The sequence below is a fragment of the Brassica napus genome, chromosome C2, assembly GCF_020379485.1.
Source record: "Brassica napus cultivar Da-Ae chromosome C2, Da-Ae, whole genome shotgun sequence".
NCBI lineage: Eukaryota > Viridiplantae > Streptophyta > Magnoliopsida > Brassicales > Brassicaceae > Brassica > Brassica napus.
In genome coordinates this window covers 1,467,891-1,482,590 of record NC_063445.1, presented here as the reverse complement: position 1 = coordinate 1,482,590, position 14,700 = coordinate 1,467,891, and the positions used below count along the sequence as shown (strand labels likewise).

At 36.1% G+C, this 14,700-nt stretch overlaps 3 protein-coding genes across 5 annotated transcripts; all 3 read right to left on the bottom strand.

Moving 5' to 3' along the window:
• Nucleotides 1–191: 191 nt before the first annotated feature.
• Nucleotides 192–11,240, bottom strand: LOC106382934 (heat shock 70 kDa protein 10, mitochondrial-like). Of its 2 annotated transcripts, XM_048746742.1 has the most exons (7): nucleotides 11,003–11,240; nucleotides 10,829–10,905; nucleotides 10,660–10,738; nucleotides 9,735–10,301; nucleotides 8,464–9,084; nucleotides 8,240–8,369; nucleotides 192–415 (listed from the first exon to the last, which is right to left on the bottom strand). In XM_048746742.1, exons 1-7 carry the CDS (start codon nucleotides 11,075–11,077, stop codon nucleotides 207–209), a joined length of 1,758 nt encoding a protein of 585 aa, XP_048602699.1. In that variant the 5' UTR covers nucleotides 11,078–11,240; the 3' UTR covers nucleotides 192–206. The 2 variants fall into 2 exon arrangements, with proteins under 2 accessions (XP_048602699.1, XP_013678475.1); XM_013823021.3 differs by lacking the exon at nucleotides 192–415 and having other exon boundaries at nucleotides 7,552–8,369.
• Nucleotides 2,411–6,921, bottom strand: LOC125581392 (serine carboxypeptidase-like 19). The gene is made up of 15 exons (XM_048746754.1): nucleotides 6,381–6,921; nucleotides 6,134–6,279; nucleotides 5,056–5,132; nucleotides 4,870–4,957; nucleotides 4,466–4,500; nucleotides 4,275–4,377; nucleotides 4,145–4,182; nucleotides 3,961–4,062; nucleotides 3,785–3,871; nucleotides 3,533–3,694; nucleotides 3,391–3,462; nucleotides 3,190–3,308; nucleotides 2,971–3,087; nucleotides 2,821–2,866; nucleotides 2,411–2,714 (listed from the first exon to the last, which is right to left on the bottom strand). Exons 1-15 carry the CDS (start codon nucleotides 6,500–6,502, stop codon nucleotides 2,634–2,636), a joined length of 1,395 nt encoding a protein of 464 aa, XP_048602711.1. The 5' UTR covers nucleotides 6,503–6,921; the 3' UTR covers nucleotides 2,411–2,633.
• Nucleotides 11,228–14,474, bottom strand: LOC125581390. 2 transcript variants are annotated; one of them, XM_048746751.1, is made up of 8 exons: nucleotides 14,329–14,474; nucleotides 13,177–13,919; nucleotides 12,960–13,101; nucleotides 12,695–12,874; nucleotides 12,041–12,181; nucleotides 11,883–11,965; nucleotides 11,719–11,812; nucleotides 11,228–11,632 (listed from the first exon to the last, which is right to left on the bottom strand). In XM_048746751.1, exons 2-8 carry the CDS (start codon nucleotides 13,503–13,505, stop codon nucleotides 11,543–11,545), a joined length of 1,059 nt encoding a protein of 352 aa, XP_048602708.1. In that variant the 5' UTR covers nucleotides 13,506–13,919; nucleotides 14,329–14,474; the 3' UTR covers nucleotides 11,228–11,542. The 2 variants fall into 2 exon arrangements, with proteins under 2 accessions (XP_048602708.1, XP_048602709.1); XM_048746752.1 differs by lacking the exon at nucleotides 11,719–11,812.
• Nucleotides 14,475–14,700: the final 226 nt, after the last annotated feature.

The following is a 14,700-nucleotide window of genomic DNA, read 5'->3' as shown; positions in this document are numbered from 1 at the left end:
AAACAATCTTTTCTCCTAAGTTCTGAGAGTTCATACTTAAGAAATAAGTTGATCTTATTAGATACATACCCGAAAGCTTTGAAGAAACTCGCATAGTTTTGAGCAGTGTGTGAACTACTCCATGAAGGTTGAGCATTACCAGCGAGCTGCGAACAAGAACGTTTCAAGAGCAGATAACAAAAAACAAACACGTTCCATGCCTAGATTCAATAATTAAAAGAAGACCCTAGTTTCAAGTCCTTTCTTTCCTTGTCTTTCTGAGCGTCTCTCACCATCTTCTGAATATCATCCTCTGAGAGTCCACCAGATGATCGGATTGTGATCTGTTGCTCCTTACCTGTCGTCTTGTCCTTGGCAGAGACAGTGACAATGCCGTTCGCATCGATGTCGAATGTTACTTCTATCTGAGGGATGCCTCTTGGTGACGGTGGAATGCCCACTAGCTAGATCTTTGTTCATGGTTTTTGGATTTGTAGTTGATGTTGTTGAGATTGGTGAAGCTCAAAGGAAGATAGGGGAAGTTTTAAAAATTAAGCCTTTGGCTGCTTTAGCTATGATTGATGAAGGAGAGCTAGACTGGAAGATTGTTGCTATCTCGTTGGATGATCCAAAAGCTCATCTTGTCAATGATGTTGATGATGTTGAGAAGCATTTCCCGGTACGAGCTAAACCGGGACTTAATCTATAGGCCTTATATGGATTTTGTGTTACTGACCTTTAAATGTGGTGATATCAGGGTACATTAACAGAATAATTATCAGACTCGAGTCAATTCTTGATTTTAGTTCTTTTAAAAGAGATTTTGTTTTTTCACCATCTGATCTATTAAAACAGGAGTACAAAATTAAATTAATCCTGAGTTTTCAATATTAATTACTTTCAAATGCCACTGAAACTATTATTACTCTTTCCTTAAAATTAGCTTGTCTTTATCGATTATTTAATGCTATACTATACACTACAAAAACGGAAACAATGACTTAAAGTCTTGAACATGATGAAATGTTAGGTTATAAATCGGATGACTTCAAATTAAATCATCAATTCAATTATTCTTTCGTATCGTATAATTATATAGCATCTAACATTCCTCCAAAACACTAATTAACATTAACATCATGTTACTGGTACCGTAAACTATAATAATATATCGTATAATTTTTTTTTGTGTTTACGTTAATATTAGATGGTGTAGTTTTTTTTCCAAATCAGTTCTTCTTTCCTTAACATCCAAAAAAGGAAGCAGTAGAACATGAAAAAAAAACATCAAATTCAAAATTTAAAAACATAATTGAAATATATTGCATATAATTAGTTACCAAAAAAAATGGAAAGCGATTCTGATTTAACCAAAAATATATCAATACTATATTCATGTTACCATCGAAATATATTGCATATAATTAGTTACCAGAATCATTCCTCCCATAACCTTGCGCATCAATCAACATTTATTTTTAACATTAAATAATTAAAAGTTATCAATTATTGGTAACAAGAATATCTAACATAATAAAGATAATTGATTTCTATCAAACGATTAGCTATATTCTTGGTAACAAAAAATATTTTATATTTTTGGAAAGCGATTCTGATTTAACCAAAAAGATATCAATACTATATTCATGTTACCATCAAAATATATTGCATATAATTAGTTACCAGAATCATTCTTCCCTAACCTTGCGCATCAATCAACATTGATTATAATTAAAAGTTATCAATTATTGGTAACAAGAATATCTAACATAACAAAGATAATTGATTTCTATCAAACGATTACCTATATTCTTCTGCTGTCTCGATCATCTTTCTTTATAAGAATTACTTTGAGGGTCATGATCGGATTTGTTTTTGTTTCTCTGGTTATATTTCTCTGGTACACAATCTTTGAATTTGTTTTTGTTTCTATTGAGGAAGATAGAGAGATCGAAGAAGATAGAGAGAGAATAGAGAACACCGACAGTTTGTTTCTCTGGAAGTTCCCAACAATTTTTTTTACGTTTCCCGGAAAAAAAAACTGTTACAGGTGGGCTTTTAAAATTTTCAGGCTTTTTTAAATCAAATGGACACAATTAGTTATCTATTTAACCCAAACTTAAGCCTTTAATTAAATTGTAACTATGGTTGATCATAAATTTATTTTTTCTTAGACTACTCTTAATAAAAATTTTAATATGTTATATTTCCATAGCCTTAGAATAAATATATCTCAATAAAAAAATTATACCTTAATTTTCCTTTTCATATATCATACTAACTCATAATTATTTATTTCATTATATTTTAAATTGGCAAAATTGTTTTTTATATTTCTTATGTTAATGCATCATTATCATCATTTTTATTTTTCATATTCTCTATTTCATATTAAATATGTTGATAAAATTTTATTACTAACACGGATACATTTACTATTAAATGTAATACAGACTACCTAATACAAATAAATCATGAATATAAACAAAACAAATTTGAAACAAAAATAAACACCCGCCCGGTCGGGCGGGTCATGATCTAGTTGATGATAATAAAAGGTCATTATTATTATTAAATTTTTACTTAATAACCATAAACGAAAAACAATAAAAACTCATAAAACTTTTGAGAGAGAGAGAAGTGAGTGAGAATCTTCAGAGAGATTCAGCATCAATCCATCTTTTGAACATAAGTGAACATTGGTCTTGATTATACTCAGCAGTGTGTCCTCCTCCCTACATATATCAAACACTCTCTATATCATTTGTAATTCTACCAGTAGAAACACTAGAGAAGAAAGAAAGAAAGAAAGAAAGAAAGAAAGGGTTTAGAACTTCTTGCCTTGATGGTTGCAAATGTCATCTTATTTGCATAGCTCCTTGTATATCTACAAAACACAGGAAACAATCTGAGTGTGTTTAAAGATCATTCAGGAAGGAGATATGAAAGTTGATGATAAAGGAGTGAAACATGACTTTGTTTTCACTTTACCCAGCAACTTGATTGCTAGTCATCATCCAAGGTCTCCAGTCATCAACAATGGAATAGTTGAGAGATTTGATCCATGCTTCAGTTGAAGAGAAAGGTACCATCATATCATGATCGCCACTGTTTAAAATTTTGCAAATATTTAGTTTGTGACTTAATCATGAATGCTTTTGTTACTCAAAAAAAAGAAGAAGATGGCGCATCAACAAACAATAATCTTGCCTGTAGATGAGAGAGCGGAAGCCTTTACGGCTATTGTTAACGTGATATGGAATGGCATCGTGAATATCATATGTATATGGTATGTTTAGGGTGTTGCATCTACTCCATTTTCCAAACCCCTGCATAATATTTAAACATTTAATTGGTCAGGTTGTGTTAAGTTTTCAATTTAGAACAAGAAACAAAGTTTCACATAGGTACCTTCTTCACGCCTAAAGCGCTTCGTACATTTTCATCGTTTGCCCAAAAGGCAGACAGAAAATAACTATAAGTCTGAGAATACGAAAGTGTTATCATTAACCTATAAATATACAAAATAACCAAAAAAAAAGGAGATTCTTACGAAGCATCTAGGAGGAGGCAATGATGATGAATCATTTCCTGAAAACTCCTTGAGTTCTCTTCTTCTACTGGTTCTGATGTTAGGTAGTGATATGTCTGGTAAGACATAATCTACTTTGCAGTTTGGTAACAAAATCTGCTCTATGTATATCTCTGAGATACACTAAGAACTCAAACAAAAAAAAAGAGACAAGTTAGTTTGTGAAAAATGCATGCAGATACTTCGTATGGTGTTTTTTACTATAATCCTTACCTGATCATAAGCTTGAAGACCATTTGAGCATTTTGCATTACTTGGGTCTACGTTAAAGAATTTGCCTCCACAATTTCTTTCAAGTGACTGCATATAGTAGTGATGTAAACAAGATTGTAACCAAATGTCTCAAGAATCACATGATCGATGATGATGAAGAAGAAAAAATCATATACCTCGTGGAGCTCATCTGAAATCAGTCCCATCCGATGCGCAAATGAAACTCTATGATTTGATTCAAAGTTTGCACTTACCGTAGGGTTTCCAAGAACATATCCCTGCTCAGTTTATATAAATAAATCTCAACCGAATATATATATATTCAGTTAAAGAAAAAAAGAGGGAATATAGTTTTGTTACCTGAATATTTATCAGTGGTGTGAGACCTTTCTCATTTCCTGTTTTCATATTGTAAAATGTGATCAAAATATTTGATATAAAATATAAGAAAATACAAGAGAGGCATAGGTGGGTGGTAAGTTGAAAATACCAAGTAAAATCTGTTGCACAACTCCTGGAACAATCTTCCCGTAGTATGAATCTCCACCAACATAAAATGGATTTGATATGAACTCAGGGTGATCCACAAACCACTACAAGCAAGAACATAGTGAAAAGTTTTAGAAAATAAAGCCAAAATCATCAAGAAAGCTAGGCTATAATAAAGAGAGAACACTCAACACTCCTAGGGAACTGGTCGATTTGGTGAAGTTGTTGTTAAGCTAGATGGACTTCCAATCTAAAACCAATTGGTGCTAAGTGGAGTGACTCATCCATCTTATATATTGCTAAGAATCCCTTCCAATATCCGATGTGGGACATTTATCCCTAATACGCCTCCTCGAGATGATGGCTCTTTGAGCGTCAATCTCGGAATGTTCGGGCAAAGATCGATGGGCCAACTTTGGGCTGGATCGATAATGGATCGGATTGGACTGCGTGGATCGGGCTCTGATACCATGTTAAGCTAGATGGGCTTCCAACCTAAAACCAATTGGTGCTAAGTGGAGTGACTCATCCATCTTATATATTGCTAAGAATCCCTTCCAATATCCGATGTGGGACATTTATCTCTAATAGTTGTTTGGTGTCGCTCGTCTCAGCAGCACGCCGAGTTTTGGCATAAGAATATCCAGAACCAGCAGGAGATTCCAAATATAAAATGTTAGCCACCTGAAAAAAAATTGAGTATACATATACACATTCTCTTTAGAAGCAAGATGTTGGTATTACAGAGGAAAGCATTATAAAATTGGTAATTAATCTCTCGCCTTTGTCCAAGAATAAGATGTTAGCTCTAAAGGAGGCACTGTCCCATTATACACATCCCCTTTAAATGCCAATGGACCTGAGAAAAACATTTAAAATTAATAAAAATCACACAACACATTACACATGCATAAACTAAATTATATATCACAGAACACATGCATTAATTAGACTCGTCTTAACCCTCCAAACATTATAAAAATCACACAACACATGCAACAAGAGAGGCCCTAAATTTTATAGAAATTTTAGGGCTCCAAATTACAAAAACAAATACTTTTACACGGTAGTTAACATATTCTCTTAGTTAGATTTTTATTTTTATTTGAATTTAAATTGGACTTCTGTTTAAATTAACTAGGTTTGTGATTATTTTTGCTATATTTTAAATAAAACTATAAAGATTCGACTTCTAAAAAACTGTAAATATTTGATCACATTGGTCTTTTCTTTTATATGCTATGAGTTAGATTTATTTTATATATTTATGAGAATTTGATAAAGAAAATATAATATTTTCAATATATATTTTACTATAGTTAATTTAAATGTTAAGATTTACATTTTTTACAGCTATCAACATTTTAATCAAAAATTTATATCTTTGTATTTATATTACAAATTCATACTTTTTGTTCATGATTTAAAAATTTTATTTTATAAAATTTTGATGAAAAAAATTTAAAAAACGTTTATGTAATAATTTAAAATTTTTGAGAGTTATATATATATATTATTAAAAATATATCATGTAAAATATATTTTTGAACTCGCGTCGGACTTCCGAAAACGTTTGCACGGTACTGCATGCAACTAAACTATTTTTTACAGAACGCATGCATTAGTTACACTTGTCCTAACCCTTAAAACATAAGAGAATCACACCACACATGCAATTAAGCTATTTAATACTGAAGACATGCATATCAATTAGATGTGTTTAATTAGGCCAGTAGGCCTTAAAATATAGTTTCAAGATGGGATCCCTAATCAGAAACACGAAATCACACAACACATGCACCAAGTAAACTAGTTAGTTAGGACTCATTAAATACAATTAAAAAAAAAAGATTTGTTTACCATTTCCAAAGAGTAAAGCACAAATGGAGCTGCATCCAGGCCCACCAGTGAGCCAAATCATGAGAGGATCTTTATCTGGATTTCTCTCTGATTTCACAAAGTAGTAGAAGAGCTCAACATCTCCAGATTCACCAACACTCACATACCTTATTATATAAAACCACATGCAGCAAAGAAGAAAGAGACATGTCTTAGATTAAGGATTTTTTTATAACAAATTGAAGTGAAGAGATGGACTTCATTTTACCCTGTCTCGAGCTCAAAAGGAAGAGGACCTTCAAGACCAGGAAGATACTTCACATGCAAAGAAGCATGTATGGAGATCAAGATGCTCAACAGAAATAAGACTAGAAAGTAAATATTTCTCATTTTCTCCGCTTCTTAGTGTCACTAGCCTTGCATGCAAATCAGTAGCTCAACGAAACATAAACCGAAATGCGAAGAAAGAACACTGCGAATTTCAGTGAAGACAAATTAGCAAACGCAGTGCTCGAAACGTGGCTACCGTTTACGTAACAAGCGTGTTGGCGCCTTTTTCAGTGTTTTGTTAACCGGACCGGTTGGACCGTTTTGTTTGGTCTGTCTGTTCTTCGTTTTTCTCTCGTTTGTCTTATCTTTTAACAAGCTGATAATAACTAAATTACAATTTGTCTTATTGTAACCAACAATTCTCTCACGAGCATAACCGTCATCAATTCAAACCTTAATCTATGTGACTGCATAGAAGAAGAAGACAACACACCCATTCTATTTTATATTTATCTTGACAAGTCTTCCCCCACGTAAGCATAAGCAACTCTGTTTCTTCTTATACTCCATGTCTAATTATTTTGTTTGATAAAGTAAGTGCATGTTGCATATTAATCCGAAGAAAATGGATCTGTTTGCTATAGTGAAAGATGGAATTTTATGAAGCACACTTGTAAGAGGAGAACTAAAAGTGGCAGCAGGGAATAAAATTTATTACATCCAAATTTCAACACCTTCGATATGATCTAAGAACAAAGAAAAAAAGAAGCAAACAAACATAGCCTTCAAAAAGCCTAACACCAAAACAAAAAGTTAGATCTTACTTTCTCAAAGACAATGAGAGTTTGAAAAAACGATTCTCCTCTCCATTATTACTCTTTGTTCATCTCAAAGAAACTCTTATTGGAGACTTTGGCAGCCTAAACCAAGCATAAGTTAAGCTACTCTTATACATTTAAAATGAAAAAAAAAAAATCAAAGTGTGGGCAATGTCATCATACCTCTTTCTCCTCTATAACGGCATTGCTTGTGTTGGTAGTTCCCAAACTAGACCCAGCAGTGTCATTCACACCAGGTTTCGATCTATAAAGAAAAAGACACATAGTCAAAAGCTCTTTTCTTTCTTCTTCCTCTACATGATTTGGTATAGGCAGCAGAGGAACAGAGAATGAAATTTTGAAACGTTTCTCTTATATAACAAAAAGGTTTTATAGCAGAGAGAGGAGCATTAAGTTTTGTTCGCCACAGAAACAACTTATTACAGGAACAGATCCACTGCTCCCTGTTTTTATGACAAGTTGCATCGAACCCAACCATGATCTAATCTAACTTCTTAACCCAGATGAAGATTTAGTCGCACTCTTCACTTCTTCACTTCCTCGTAGTCAGCCTCTGGAGTCTGCTCACTCCCTCCCTGAGTTGCTCCTCCTCCTGGTGCAGAACCTCCACCAGACATATGCTCTCCTATCTTCGAAACAGCTTTGTTCGCCGCATCGATCTTAGCCTTAATCTCATTGACATCATCTCCAGCCGAAGCGCTCCTTAGATCCGCCACAGCATCTTCAATCTCCTTGGCGACTTCACTAGGGATCTTCTCTCTGTACTCACCAAGACTCTTCTCTATGCTGTAAATCGTTGTGTCCGCTGTGTTCTTGGTATCGATCAAGTCCTTTCTTTCTTTGTCTTTCTGAGCGTGCAACTCTGCGTCTCTCACCATCTTCTGGATATCATCCTCTGAGAGTCCACCAGATGATCGGATTGTGATCTGTTGCTCCTTACCTGTCGTCTTGTCCTTGGCAGAGACAGTGACAATGCCGTTCGCATCGATGTCGAATGTTACTTCTATCTGAGGGATGCCTCTTGGTGATGGTGGAATGCCCACTAGATCGAATTCTCCCAAGAGCTTGTTGTCTGATGCCATCTCACGCTCTCCTTGAAGCACTTTGATCCCAACTTGTGTCTGATTGTCTGCTGCAGTTGAAAACACCTTCAAGACACAGCGAATCAAAATTGAGACTTAACTTATAAGAGTGTAACCAATGTAGGAATCATTGCAATGAGGAATGACTTTGCAAGCATACCTGACTCTTCTTCGTGGGGATGGTTGTGTTTCGGCCAATCAACCTTGTAAAGACACCACCAAGTGTTTCAATACCAAGCGACAGAGGCGTCACATCTAGAAGCAGCAACTCTTTAACATCACCACGGAGGATACCACCTTGAAGCGCAGCTCCCATAGCAACAGCCTCATCAGGGTTAACACCTTTGCTAGGAGTCTTCCCAAAGATCTCCGCAACAACACTCTGTACCTTAGGAACACGTGTCATTCCTCCAACGAGAAGAACCTCATCAACTTCCTTAGCACTTATACCAGCATCCTTGAGACAGTTCTTGCAAGGGTCACGGGTCCTCTCGATCAAGTTGTTCACCAGAGTTTCGAACTTTGACCTTGTTAGGGTGATGTTGAAATGCTTTGCTCCAGATGCATCAGCTGTGATAAATGGCAGATTGATTTCGGTTTGAGAAGTTGATGATAGCTCAATCTTGGCCTTCTCAGCAGCTTCTCGAAGCCTCTGCAGAGCGAGTCTGTCTTTTGCGAGGTCGATACCCTCACTGGTCTTGAACTCATTTACCAAGAAGTCTAACAGAGCATTATCAAAATCCTCTCCTCCCAAGAAGGTATCACCATTTGTGGCTTTCACCTGAAAAGAGAAAATCAATTTTAATAACTACGGCTGAGATTTTTAACCGAACCAAACTTGCCGATTATTTTGGTTGGAAAGTTCGGTAACAAAAAAAATCAATTTTCCGGCAAAGTAATCGGTTAGTTCGGTTTTCTAAAATGACAAAAATTCAAACAGTACCAATATTATCTGAAATTCCGAACGAACTAACCAAAATCGAAATAACCAAACTAACCGAAATAAACTATCATAAATCCGAACCAGAATAACCGAAATTTTTTGAATTTTATTCAATTTAAACAAAAAGTTTAACCGAACTAACCGCAAAACAGAAATTTCCAATTAAAAAAATTCAGTTTCCGGCTAGATAATTGGTTAGTTCGGTTTTCTTTAAAAAAAAAAAACAAATTCCGAACCAAACTACCTAACCAAAATCCGAACCGAAATAATCAAACTAACCAAAATTAACTGAACTTTTTGGATTTTATTCAATTTAAACCAAAAAATTAACCGAACGAACCGCAAAATCGAAAACTTCGATAAAACTTTTTGAAAACCAAACCAATGCGGTTAAATCCGGCAAAATTTTATCTAAACCGAACTATCCGAACCCGCAGGCCTAACAAGAACAATCCTCAAACAAAACCTGATAAACCAAAACCACTTACCTCGAAAACCCCATTAGAAATCTCCAAAACAGAAACATCAAACGTCCCACCACCAAGATCAAACACAGCAATCAAACCCTCCTTATTAGTCATACCATACGAAAGCGCAGCAGCCGTTGGCTCGTTAATAATCCTCTCCACATCCAAACCAGCGATTCTACCAGCATCTTTCGTAGCCTGCCTCTGAGCATCATTAAAGTAAGCCGGAACCGTCACAACAGCCTTCTTAACAGACTTCCCCAAGTAAGCCTCGGCCGTCTCTTTCATCTTCGTCAGCACAAACGCTCCAACCTGACTAGGAGAATACTGCTGGCCATTGGCTTCAACCCACGCGTCGCCGTTAGGCGCACGCACGATCTTGTAAGGCACCATTTTCATTTCCTTCTGCGTTTGCGGATCGTCGAACTTTCTCCCGATCAGACGCTTTGTTCCGAAGAGCGTGTTAGTTGGATTGGTCACGGCTTGGCGCTTGGCTGGTGTGCCGACGAGAAGCTCTCCTTTGGGGTTGAAAGCTACAACCGATGGTGTGGTTCGTGCGCCTTCGGCATTCTCAATGACTTTCGGATTCTACATAAACCCAAAGTTATTAGATCCAGAGAGATCCAGCTCAAGCTCACTGAAGATGATAATCTGTTTTATTGATTATGATTCTGTTACAATGTAACCAACACTCTAACTAAAAGGTATTAACCGGTTTAAACCACATATAACCGTAATACAATTTAATAATAATCGGTTTAAACCACATATAACCGGATTCTACATAAACAAAAAGGGATCGAGCTCAAGCTCACTGAAGATGATAATCTGTTTATTCGTTATGATTCTGTTACAATGTAACCAACACTCTTAACTATATACACAAAGGTCTTAACCGGTTTAAACCAGATATAACCGTAATACAATTTAATTAACAGTCTCATACCTTCCCCTCCATAACGGCAACGCAGGAGTTAGTTGTACCCAAGTCAATACCGATGACGTCATTCCCCGCAGGCTTGGAGCTGAATCAATTAGAAGAAATAAAAAAATTTGAGCAGAAACACAGCGAGAGATCTTGGTGTTAGCGAATAGATGGAGAGATCAATGAATACCTAAATGCTCTTGAAAAGCTTCTCCAATTCTGAGCATGATAAGAGCTGTTCGATGACGTTTTCGCGCTGCGCGAAAGCTGCAACAAAAATTTGATCAGATCAGGTAAGATTGCAATAAGTGAAGTTCAGATCACATAGTCTTTTCACTCGAGCCACAGATCCGTGAAGACTTACGCATTTGAAAGCTGAGAAAGGAGTGGAAGCGACTTCGCGGCGTCGCATCGAGCGGAGGAGAGCGGCGGTAGCCATGGTTTTGAAGTGAAGTTCACGATGCGATTGATTCGGTTAGGAAGATACGAAATGGTGCGATGAATATGCGTCTTAGTCCGATTAAGGGTTTAGGGTTTTAGAAGGTATGAAAGTTTCTATTTATAGAGAAAGAGAGAAGGTTCTAGGCGGTGATGCTTCTCGACGTCGACGATGATAAAAAAAATGATCGGTTACAAAAATGTACACGAAGCTTTAGGAAACGACATCGTTTTAACACATCGAGTAGTCGAAATAAAAATACAACACAAAACCGTAAAAAACCAAAAACTGAACCGAAATGTAAGGTCGGTTAAGGGTAGCAAAACCGGTTCAAGAGAAAAAAAAGCTACTCAAGTTCTTCTCTCCTTCATCAGCCAGTTATAACTTGATCAGCCCTTTGCGCGAAAAGGTCAGAGACACGAGCTTTGAGATTGGTCTCGCTGACGACTGAGTGTGTGTTCTCTCTCATGTTGGATTCTTTGCAGTCCATTCATTATATTCATCCATTCTTATGATGAACGAGCTTGAACAAGTAGTTCCACCTCCACCATAAGCCTTTTACCAAAAACATTGAAAACATATAAGTCTAGCCAATCGCTATACCAGAAAGAGCTTACACTCAGGTTCTGAAAAAAAAAAACCTTAGCAACTTCAGATGTATCGGTTGTATCATCAGTACTTCTCAAGCACATTTTGAGATTGTTCCGTTGCATGAACGTAACAGCTCCTATTGGCCTACTTTCAAAAGAGATCTTTACTAACTAAACTATCCACAAATCTTCATAAGGAAAACTAAAAAATTTACCTCAAACCAGCTGCAGCACTTTGTAGACTAAGTAGCTTGCCTAGCTCATCGCTTAGTTCATGGTTACCATCTGCGCGTATTGCCTATAACATTAAACAAAAGTTCAACTCAATCAATGATTCTTTTTGAAACAAGAGGAGTTCGATGCAAAGGTGTACCATGCATTCTCCGTAAAACCCTCTTCCCAATCTGATCTTGAAAGCTTTGTTCTGCTTCAGCACTCTCTTTGCATCGATAAGCCGGGAAGAAAAATACGAGCTCCCATTAGCAATGAGGTCCTCTGAACTTATCCTCAACAGCTACAACATAGAGACATGAAAATGATCCACTAAGAAATGATATACGGACATGCTCAACATTTCAAGAAACAAATTAGGCCTGCGATTTTGAACCAAACCGAACAAAATTTTTGGTAAGTTCGTTTAGAAGTTTGGTTCGATTCGGTAGGTTTTCTAAAAAAACTCCTGTTTTGGGTTCGCAATTGATTTTCATTCAAAAAAAAATTATTATACCCAAACCATACCAAAAAACCGAAACAAAGTAACCAAACTAACCAAATTTCGAACCAAACTCATAGAAATAACCGAACTAACCGCATTTATCCAAAATTTAAACGAAATTTTAACAAAATCTAACCAAAATCTAAAACTTTGGTTTGCTTTTCAAAAATCGAACTAACCGAACCGGATGGGTTAACATTAAGATTTAGGGTGAACCAAACTAACCGAAAACCGAATTAACCAAAAACCCAACTACCTGAACCGAATAACCCGATCTAACCGACCTCACAGGCCTAGAAAAGAGCATCGAACCTGTTCGTACATGTGCGGATTCGTGATGCAGTTAACCTTTGAGCGCCACTCCTTTAGTCCAAAACTGAAAGCCTTGATATCCGGTAATCTCCATCGTCTAAGATCAATATCTTCAATGTAATCTAGAACTGATTCAACTCGAGTTCTATCTTCATCATCTAGCAAACTGATAGATTCCCCCTAAAGCACATAACACTGTTCACATTAGATACCAATCAAAGCAAGAGTCATTACTAAATCATTACTACAATTATCCTTTACTAACCTCGGAAGATGCGAGTTTACTCGAGAAGTATTCATACACAGCCTTTGAGCTACTCTTGTCAACATCCACATTAACCTTAAACCTCTTCTTCACCGAGCCGAGCTTTGAAGCTGCTGACTTTCGATGATCAAAACAAATAATCCTAAAACCCCACAAAGAAATCGAAGATTAAACTCTAAAGATCTAAACTTTAAACACAAAATGTTAATAAACATACTCGCAATCTCTTGTAGCGACAAAGTCTTTAGGAGGAATGAAATCGAGGAGGTAACACCTCTCGAACCCTTCCAAGGAGAGATCTTTGACACTGAAGGGTACGACGGAAGAGAAGGGCAAGATGAGAGAGGGGAGGCGGAGGCGAGAGTGGTAGAGATGAGCGAAGAGAGCTGAGAAAGCGCCGGAGAAGGAAGGGTAATTGTATAGCACCAAGTTTGGGACTTTCTCTTCAAGGGCGTTGGATATGGCTTCGAGCGCCGCGTCTGATCGAAAACTCCGAGCAGCCGAGAAACGAAGCTTGTACGACGGAAGATATCGCCGGGAAATCATCTACGGCGGAGATTTTTTGAGGTTTTGGTTTTGTTCACGACGGAGAGATTTTTGAAGCGGATAAATTGCATTGAAGGACACAAACTTTACATTTATTCTTAATTGACCTTTATATTTGTTAAATAGTTTTTAAGCCATTGATGTTATTCTCTTTATTGACATCAAACCCGGAAATGAAAAACATTGACATAATGAGAAAAAGACAAGATCCTAAACATTGACAGAAAGGATAAAAGACCATGAGAGGGTTCTTCTTCAGAGTAATGAAGAAATACAAATTTCAAGAACTGTTTGGTAACTTGCAAATAAGGATTAATGGTTTTAGGTGGTTAGCTTGGAACTCTTCTTGCACTTACACCACATGTCCATCAAGGACTGACATTTATTAATGTCTGTTTCATTCTCGTCGAGGCACTACACATATAAAACACAAAGATAAGCTTTGAATAAATATTAAGATTCGACAATAGATAATAGAAGAACGTAACCAAATATCATTTCCAAGTCTAGCTTTTTTGTTAATTTTGAATAAACAAACCAAACCTAATGCAAATATATTATAAGCCACATGCATCCTAAGTTTCTGAAGTTATAATACACAACTAAATTATGGGGGTATATTTTTTGTTTTATATTTTTTAGAAATTTAATTTTTATATTTGTGTTTTTAGTCATGTTTGTCTTTTTATTTGTATAACATTTTTCTTAAATAATTAGTAAGAGATTTTAATAATGTATTAAAATAGTTTGACCACACATATATCAATAGGAATGTTTTAATAGAATAGATAGATGCAATGCATATAAAGTGGTTATTACTTACATCTTGGAAAGCTTTGGCTTGAGTGACACATGCAATAGAACCACTGGTACTTGCAACTTCGGCTGCTGCTGCTACAGGGTCTTTCTTAGAGGTTCGGTAGTTTTCTATAGCATCCTTAATTTCGTCTATGAAACCAGAAAACATCCCTAATTTGAAAAGAAATAAAAATGACGTACCGTAAGCAAGGCGAACGTAACCAAACCATCATCTAAAATGAAATTGTTTAAAAGCATCCGAAAGGAAAGTTAAAGCGCATACCTTCGTCATTACTACTACTTCTACGTCTCCTCCGGAAGAAGTCATAATCATCATCACTACTACTACTACGTCCCCTCGAGAAGAAGCCATGATCGTTACTAGTATTTTCGCTCG

What these genes read in the sequence shown, in the direction of transcription:
- LOC125581390 (XM_048746751.1), bottom strand. Translation starts at nt 13,505, where the DNA reads ATGATTTCCCGGCGATATCTTCCGTCGTACAAGCTTCGTTTCTCGGCT. An exon ending in GGTTTTACGGAGAATGCATG is followed by an intron (nt 11,966 to 12,040) that starts GTACACCTTTGC and finishes TTAATGTTATAG; the next exon opens with GCAATACGCGCAGATGGTAA. An exon ending in ATACATCTGAAGTTGCTAAG is followed by an intron (nt 11,633 to 11,718) that starts GTTTTTTTTTTT and finishes TTTTGGTAAAAG; the next exon opens with GCTTATGGTGGAGGTGGAAC.
- LOC106382934 (XM_013823021.3), bottom strand. Translation starts at nt 11,077, where the DNA reads ATGGCTACCGCCGCTCTCCTCCGCTCGATGCGACGCCGCGAAGTCGCT. An exon ending in TTGCCGTTATGGAGGGGAAG is followed by an intron (nt 10,302 to 10,659) that starts GTATGAGACTGT and finishes GGGTTTATGTAG; the next exon opens with AATCCGAAAGTCATTGAGAA. An exon ending in TTTCTAATGGGGTTTTCGAG is followed by an intron (nt 9,085 to 9,734) that starts GTAAGTGGTTTT and finishes TTCTCTTTTCAG; the next exon opens with GTGAAAGCCACAAATGGTGA.
- LOC125581392 (XM_048746754.1), bottom strand. Translation starts at nt 6,502, where the DNA reads ATGAGAAATATTTACTTTCTAGTCTTATTTCTGTTGAGCATCTTGATC. An exon ending in CATCTTATTCTTGGACAAAG is followed by an intron (nt 4,958 to 5,055) that starts GCGAGAGATTAA and finishes ATTTTTTTTCAG; the next exon opens with GTGGCTAACATTTTATATTT. An exon ending in GTCTTCAAGCTTATGATCAG is followed by an intron (nt 3,695 to 3,784) that starts GTAAGGATTATA and finishes TTGAGTTCTTAG; the next exon opens with TGTATCTCAGAGATATACAT.